We start from the raw sequence: 8,911 nt of genomic DNA on the forward strand, positions 1-8,911 counted from the left end.
GGTAGTCCAGCTCATGAAACACACCCATCCACAGTACTCCAAGCCACTGTTGATGACAGACTGACCCTGGAGTTAGGAATTGTACCCACTTGGCTCCAGTTAACCCTGCAGGGCTTCACTAACAGGCAACGGGTAGAGTGGTCCTAACTGGACAAGATCAAGAAGCTTGCCAGATAATTTTCTCAATGGCAAACTATGTATTTTTGCTGGATAAACTCTAGCAGTACTCCAACACATACTCTGGGGTGTCTACCCCATGGCTTTTGCCAACCTGCACCTCATACTCTCCAGAATAATACTTACATTTGTTATAGTACCTCATCACATCTTCAAGACGTCTCAAAGCATCTTCACAGAATATACTGTAAAGTGAATTGACTGTATATTTGTGGGAGAAATGCGGCAGCCAATTGCGCACAGCAATGTCCCACAAACAGTCATGGATTGAAGTGACCAATTTATTATTGTTTTTTTCTTGAGGGATTATCAGGCATATTGAGTAAGGAAACTTGCCCAAGGTTTCGTTCTCCTGCGAATCGAACCCAGATCCCTCGCTGGCGAGGTGAGTGCTCTAACCACTGAGCTATAGGACTTCATTAATACTCTCCAGAATTAGGTAAGCAGGTTGCAGTTTTCCAAGAAGAGTGTGCATTCCATTCCAAACAAGGTCATTTCTATGCATAGGATGGAACTCAGCATCTGGCTAGGATACTCTTAAAATCCCTACACAGGTCTCAAAACCACAACCTTTTGACCCACTGACGAGACCCATAGAAGAACCAAGAGGTTTATATGAAGAAGGTCCTTATGCCTTTCTCATCTCATGTTTCCAAAATACCAAAACTTCCATCCTCTCATCACAGCACCAACTTTTCTTTTTTAAAAATGAGTCTAGTGTCTTGGCCTCAAACTCGCTTCCTAGTATCCTGTTCACCCTCTGGGAAAAAAATATTTCTTGTTTATTCACTTTCTCGATCCGATTTAAAATCTTATACCACTTCAAAACCCTCTTCTTTGACCATGTCATCGGTCAACTTCCCTTTCTCCCCTTTCTCCCTTCCTGGGTCTGAAATGTTGTACACTGTCCAGCGCCTTGGGACATCCTCCTGACGTGAAAGGCCCTATACAAATGTATTCTTGTTGTTGTATAAAGACCCCTCTGAAAGACCTTCCAAGACTGTCTAATTATTAACCATAGGTCATTTGTGGAGTCCTGTAGCTCAGTGGTTAGAGCACTCGCTTTGCAAGCGAGAGACCTGAGTTCAATTCTAGGCAGGTCAGGGCGAAACTTGGGCAAGTTTCCTTACTCCACACGCCTAATAATAATCCCTCCAAAACCAAAAACAATAATAAATTGGTCATTTTCAATCTACGACTGTTTGTGGGACATTGCTGTGTGCAATTGGCTGCCGCGTGCGCCCTCAAATATACAGTCAATTCACTTTACAGTATATTCTGTGAAGCGCTTTGGGACGTCCTCCCGACGTGAAAAGCGCTAAATCAAATGCAAGGATTATTATTATTATTCCTCTAACGCCATGGTTTATCCTTGTTGTTCTCCTCTGCACAGCCTCTAAGGCCCGAACAGCCTCCTTTTGTCATAGTGACGAGAATTGTGCGCAGTATTCTACATATGACCTGACTATAGCAATATACAACTTCAGGAAGTCTTCTGGAGGTCTGGACTCTGACCTCAGCTAATTTGGCAAGCATCCTATTGAGCTTATTTTTGTTGCTTCACATGGTTTTAATAAGTGCAGACCTGGAGGTACATCACTTATTACCTCCCCCATTTTGACTTAGCTTCCCGAGCAACAACCTTCTGTATTTCCTTCCACCAATGTTGAATCAATGTCTATGTGTTACCCTTGATACCCAGTGAATATCAGTTTGTGAAAGAATCTTTCATGTCAAACACCTTTTGGAAGTCTAGGTACAATCTGTCATATGGCTTCCCAACAGTCAATATGCTGGCATTTATAATCCCATCAACCCTCATACAGATACAAGATCACAGAACTCGTAATGGGGAAACCCACCTACATTGCAGGAATCAATTCACGCAAGCTTTTGACCCAATGCCTCATAAAGTCCTCATGGAGAACCTGAAAGCTATGGGAGTACAAGACTTGGATTTTATCCAGGATGTATACTCCAGCTCTCCATGTGAGGGTTGGTGCGAAACTCACTGAAACTATCTCTAAGTGGTAGGGTGGTCCTAGCTGGATAAGCAGAGGAAAGCTTGCCAGATGGTGCTTTCAATGGTAAGCCATGTGGTTTTAGCCCTGGAGAACTGCAGACTTGTCTGGCTGAGGAACCAGACTACTGAGAAAGTCACAGAAGATCGACTGGATTCAGATATTCCTTTGTCAAACAAGTCACCTTGAGGCCAGTTGAGCTCCAAGGAATCCAGCTTACCCCACCATCCACCTCCTCATCATCAGGACTTGGAAGAAAGCAATCATTTGGGAGAGGATTTCCCCTCACCACACCCCACCCCCACCACTCAGCTCTTGTTATTTCTGTAAGCCAAAGCCCTAACTGGAAGCGCAGTCCAGGCAAGACAGGTACAGAGAAGTTTGCCAGTCAATTTGCAATGGCAATCTATGTGATTTTACATGGTTAAACTGCAGCAGTACTCCAAAGCACACTTTGGGGAGCCCAAAATTGTGTTTTTTGCCAACGTGCACCTACTTCTTTCTGGAATTAGGTAAGCAGGCAAGTGAACTTAATCCAGGCCCTATGCATCAGTTCCACATTTAAAAAAACTCTGCAAAGGGCCCTTGATAGATAACTGCTTACATCAAACAAGTAAACCTTTCCCCAAGTTATCATTTTAAACAATATTTAGAAAAATCCACTCAACAATGATGAGAACTCCGAGATGCTGCCATGTGTGAAAGGTGTTATATAAATTCAAGTTGTTTTTGGTGAGAAGTTGAAAATATTTTTGAAAATTATATTTCAAAAATTAATCAACTAACCAAATTGCTTTGGGAATCCGTGTGGTAGGTTTGCTGAGACAGCCATGTACATGCAATAACCATTACAGTTGTATTCCCAGGGGAAAGAGGTTGCCAATCCTTTACCACAGTATTATACCATTAAGTTCTGTTACAGTGTTGCTTAATCTGTTCGCAAACACAATACTGAACACTAACATCGTTTCATAATGAAAGGCTATTTGTCATGACCAAAATGGTATGAGGAATTCTACTGCACAGAAAACAAATATTTAAATTACAATGGAATTTTGTTTTTCCAATTATAAACAAAATGTATTTATGATGTGCATCAAGTATAGTGAATCCTTGCAAATACATTAGTTCCTTACAAATAAGGGTTTGATTCCCGGGTAGGGCAAAATGTTGGGCAAGTTTCCTTACTCTACACGCTTCTGTTTACCTAGTAGTAAATAGGAGCCTGGTTGTTAGTTGATTGGTGTATTGCTTTTCCGGGGGTAATAACTGCTTTAAAAAAAATTTGGTCACTCAATCCACGACTCTTTGTGGGACATTGCTGTGCGCAATTAGCTGCTGCATTTCACCCACAAAATAGTCAATTCATTTTACAGTAAATTCTATGAAGCACTTTGAGACATCTCGAAGACGTAATAAGGCACTGTATCAAATGCAAGGATGATTATTATTATAAATATATTTAGTGGCTGAATAAGGGCAGACCAGTCACTGAGAGCAGGGGCTTTTCCCACTCCGCTCCCGTTAACCCTGCAAGCTGAAGTTCAAACAGGTAGGAGTGGTCCTCGCTGCACAAGCAGTGGGAAAGCTTTCCAGGTAGGACTGGAAATGGACTCAATAAACCAGAACCAAATGCAATTAATGCCCACGGGGGTAATTTCAATCACAACTTATTATGGAAACAGTAATTTTTTTAATTTAAGGAGTAATAACTACACAAAGATGTTCCAACTCCTTCGTAAATTAATTTCATTGGAACCTGAAGAATTAAAAACATGGGGAAATTATTTTCACAACTTCATCATTGTATAAGCAGATTGCAAACTGTTCATTGATGTGTGTAGGGATTCCTTCATCCACAGTATAATAGAGAAGGGGAGGAAACCGCTAGAGTTTTTCATTATATCTCTGAATAGATTCATTGTATTGATAGTTTTTATTAATATTCTATGAAGGAAAACTCCGAGGCAAGAGTTTAACTTAGCCGTGAAGTAGTACTTGGATTAAGGATTTCTATTGCGGTATAGTACTTCCTGACGCCTAACATGAAATTGCCCTTTGTAACCCTAACCCCATGTAATATGTCTGCAGTCTCACAGCTTTAGTTTATTGTAAAAAAACAATGACTGCATTTGATGACTATAACTAATAGATCTCTGTACTGGTCATTGTAAATTGATATTTAAGTAATATGATGTAAACTTTGATAATCACAATTGGTCAATAAAAGCGATCCATGAAAATGAAGATGACCAAAAGAGGGGAAATCCCATTCTTTTACAGCACCATAAATTCAAACACCATATATTAATGAGCAGTACAACAGCAGCAATCACATTTATGCCTTTAACAGCAGCAATGACAATTTGAGCCCAGCAGCAGCATTGCGAGGAGGTGAAGCGTAGTGGTTCGCGCGCTTCGGTAAGGGTGGAAATTATCCCTGTTACATTCCTCTGCGCCTTCTGTCAACCGAGAAAGAAGTGGGGTGAGCAGCGATCAGTCAGCCGGGAAATGTGTACGCATCCGAAAGAAAACCAAGGACAACTTAAAAGAAAATGCTGCAATTTCCAACCCCCCCTTCGCCAATCGCAAACGCGCGCCGCCATTCAATGGTCAACCCCCACTAACTTCACGGAACAAAAGAAAGCATGGGACAAATCTACCTAAAAAAAACTGACATTTCAGTAGTTGATTGATTACTTAACTGAATCCTTGAGTTCATAAGAGGCAGCGGCATCTTAACAGTTATTACAATGACTGTGCTGTGTGGCAACAAACAGCTCTCTCTGTAATAACCAGTCTGCATGGAAACCAGAAAGCAAAACATCCGCCTCGTTTACCCTGAATATAACTGCCGTTTTAAAACATTAGATTTGAAACTTAAATCCGTGTTGAAAGCTGCCAACACACCTCGAGTGCCCCTCACCTCCCCCTCCCCCTCCCCCCTCCCCACCCACCACACACATCACGACCTCACCACCAGGAGTTTTAGTCACTTCCAACACCACTTTAAATTTTCTTTGCTTGGGATCCCGTCCAATCTCTCAAATAACTGAAGTGTTTTTTTTTTGGAGAGGGGGGGGAGGGAAGTGGGAAAAGAAACTCTTTCCCTCTCTCTCTCTCTCTCGCTCTCATTTTTTTTAACCCCCAAAAAGATATGTTTAATTTTTTTTAACCCCCCCCCCTCAAAAAAAAAGGGTACGACTGAACCGGTGAAAATTCACACACAGACAGACACAGACAGTGTGTGTGTGTGTGTGTGGGGGGTGTGTGGGGGGAAACGGCTTTAAAAACATGGGACCAAGTCAGTCAGTCAGTCAGTCGAGACAGAGAGGAAAAGGGCCGTAAAAACCGTCCTCTCCCTTCAGCAAACAAACCGGGAAGAGATGAACGACGACGACGACGACATTTATCAGTGTTACCGGCAAACAGACAGCAACCACCAGCACCACCTTCCCCCCCATACACACACACACACACCCCAAAAAAAACAGCAGCAGCAGCAGCAACTAGGCCTCGGCAGCCCTGCCATCCGCCACAGCCAAACGAGCCGTGGGTGAACTCCTAACCTGGGTGGGGGGGACGGGGACGGGGGACTTGATCTGAAGGCAATAAGCAATTGATTGACGATGGATTGGTAACTAAAGGGGGGGGGGAGGAGGGAGAAGGAGGGCAGAGAGAAGAGGGAGAAGGAGGGAGTTTGGGGAGGAGGAGGGGGTCTTTTCTCTCTCTTCCCCCCCCCCCCCACACACACACACACACAGTGTTGTGCACCCCCTCCCCCCCTCCCTCCCTCACCTGCTTGATGTCGAGGAAGCTGTAGAAGTCGCGCGGCACCTCCTCCACCAGGTCGAACAGCTCGAGGTCCCAACTCGCCGAGCAGCGGCCGCACGTCAGCAGCACGAGCAGCGCCGCCGCCGCGACCAACCGTCCCAACCGCCCGCCTCGCGCGGCCATGGCGGCGGCGGCGGCACCGGCAACAGCAGCGACAACAGCAGCAGCAGAAGCTCTCCCCACCTCCCCCCCCCCTTGGCTTCTGCCTTCACTTCAGGAGGACCAGGGCCCGGGCCCGACACTGACTGACTGACCGACCGACCGCACACACTGTACTCCACTCTCTCGCTTCTCTTTCCGCCGCCGCCGCCACTCGCCTGGAAACGTGGCTCTCCCTCGTCCTCACTCTCACTCACTCACTCACTCACTCACACACACACACACACGCACTGCTCTTCTTAAAGGAGCCGCGACACAAGTGCCAAGTGAGTAAGTAAGTAAGTAAGTAAATAAGTCACCCCCGACCCACCCACTCACTCACTCCCCCAGATACCAGGAGAAGGGAACACCAGGAGCAAGTCGATCGGCGTCTCTGAAAGAAAGAGATAGCACCGCATGTATTTTGTTCAGCTGTGTGGGAGGGGGGGGGTAGAGGGGGCGTCCTCAAGCGCTTGTTTTGTGTGGAGGTGGTGGTGGTGGGGGAGAGGAGGAGGGGTTGGTTTTCACACACACACACACACACACACACGCGTGTGTCTTTACACCACCAATTGGTTGATGACCAGACAAACTGCTCCACTGTGGGGTCATCCCATACCCTTCATTTACTGCAGGTTTGCCTTTTGGCATTGCCTCCACCAACTCAATCATCTCTTTCTCTCTCTCTCTCTCTCCTCTCTTACCCACACACACAAAAAAATAATTGACATCCTATTGATTCTGCTTCCAATTGTCACGATTTTTTTTCCCCCCTCTCTCTCCTGCTAAAAGGATTACTTTCCGCTTCTCGTTTTTGCGGACCCCGAATCATCGAGGAACCCACCGAGATCCTTTAACCTTGATCAATTGTAAGACGGCCCCCGTCAATGCGGACTTCGTCGTAACGCAGTAAAATTGTTACCCCCGGGAAATCGGCTTAGAAAGGGTTGGGGTTTTTTTTTTTAAAAAAAATTATCGCCCGCTTCCAGGTCATCGGGTTGCCACTGAAGTTATTTGTGGCATCTGGTCACCCTCCGCAAGTTTTTGTGACGTTTCTAACATGAGCTCGTCCAGCTAGATCCACCTTGCCTATTAATAGGAGTTAAGGGGAAGAATCCCAGGCTTTGCTGATTGTTTTGCTTCTCCGGTTCCTGGCAATAAGCCGGTGCTTTGGAGTGCAGACCTGCTTGGCTCAGGAACTGGACGACTGGGGTAGCCACAGAGGATTGACTCGATTCCAATGTTACACTGACCGGCTCCTTGGAGCTAACTCAACCCCAAAGAGTGGAGTCCTGTAGCTCAGTGGTTAGAGCACTCGCTTTGCAAGTGAGAGACCTGAGTTCAATTCCAGGCAGAGGGCGAAACCTTGGGCAAGTTTCCTTACTCCACACGCCTAATAATAATCCCTCCAAAACAAAATAAAAAAAATTGGTCATTTTCAATCTACGACTGTTTGTGGGACATTGTTGTGTGCAATTGGCTGCCGCGTTCGCCCACAAATATACAGTCAATTCACTTTACAGTGTGTTCTGTGAAGCGCTTTGGGACGTCCTCCCGACGTGAAAAGCGCTATATCAAATGCAAGGATTATTATTATTATTATTATTATAAAGAGACCCTGCTCATCTTATTATATTGCATTTGATATCGCGCCTTATCGTGAAGTTGAGATGTCTCAATGTGCTTCACAGAATATAGTGTAAAGTGAGTTGACTGTATACTTTGTAGGCGAAACGTGGCAGCCAATTGCGCACAGCGGTGTCCCACAAGCAGTCGTGGATTGAAGTAACAATTTTTTTTGAAGGAATTATTACCCCCAGGAAAGCAATACACAGAGGTGTGTGGAGTAAAGGAAACTTGCCCAACATTTCACCTTGCCAGGGATCGAACCCAGGAATCTTTCTCTTTACTTCCCAGGAAGGTAACCAACTAAACTAGTCAGGATTTAAAAGCAGAAAATAAATGAACATTTTATCTCATGATGTTTAATCAAAAACAACTTGCTAGGTCCGTACCCCCTCTAACAACCATCACATTTTAACACCTTACCCTTCAAAAAAAATGGATGTTTGGCAGAATATCTTGCCACTTCCTTAAATCTACTTCCCCATGTTGTAGATTTCCTAATTTTCTTTCCAGCTTGTAAGTCCCTCCTTCCAATCACAAAAAGAATCATCCTCTCTTGCAGATTTGTACTGGGATGCAGATCCACATTCACTGGCTGCTCTTCAATAGCTTTCCCAAGTGGCCTTTTTTCATGTGTGAATCTGAACTTTGGGGGCTTTACAACCAAGCATGATCTTATCTTCATGTATGCATTTCCAACAAGATCATTGGGTAGTGATCAAGAATTGGGAGCCTGGTTGGTTTTGCTGTCCACAGGCAGATCAATTGGTGCCTACTGCTGGCCTTGCACTTGATTAGGAATTGAAACTTCGGCCTTCCTACTCTGTGTGCCTGAGCTCTGCACTAGATAAACCCACTAAGCCATTGGAGATGTTTTCATTTTTATAATATCTGTATAGTATTACAAAGCTGTTTCATACACTTAAGATGTAATTTATGACCCACTTCATTGAAATATTTAAAATTTAAAACACACTACAAGATTCAAGCAATGCCATGTACTTGCAATTATTGACATTGCCCTTTATACTTTTTTAGTTCAGTTATTCAAAGATTATTAATGCATTCAAATCACATATTTTGTTTTGGTCAACCAAGTATCTGATATATGCGGA

At 44.3% G+C, this 8,911-nt stretch overlaps 1 protein-coding gene across 1 annotated transcript in view; it reads right to left on the reverse strand.

Moving 5' to 3' along the window:
* The window catches only part of dnajc1 (DnaJ (Hsp40) homolog, subfamily C, member 1), a 110,890-nt gene extending 104,702 nt beyond the window's left edge, over positions 1-6,188 (reverse strand). Inside the window, exon 1 of the mRNA XM_042331904.1 lies at positions 5,997-6,188. Coding sequence (XP_042187838.1) covers positions 5,997-6,155 — 159 coding nt within the window. The 5' untranslated portion in view covers positions 6,156-6,188. The remainder of the gene's footprint in view (positions 1-5,996) is intronic.
* Between the last annotated feature and the right edge of the window lie 2,723 nt (positions 6,189-8,911).

The sequence above is a fragment of the Callorhinchus milii genome, unplaced genomic scaffold, assembly GCF_018977255.1.
Source record: "Callorhinchus milii isolate IMCB2004 unplaced genomic scaffold, IMCB_Cmil_1.0 Scaffold2, whole genome shotgun sequence".
In the NCBI taxonomy this organism is placed as follows: domain Eukaryota; kingdom Metazoa; phylum Chordata; class Chondrichthyes; order Chimaeriformes; family Callorhinchidae; genus Callorhinchus; species Callorhinchus milii.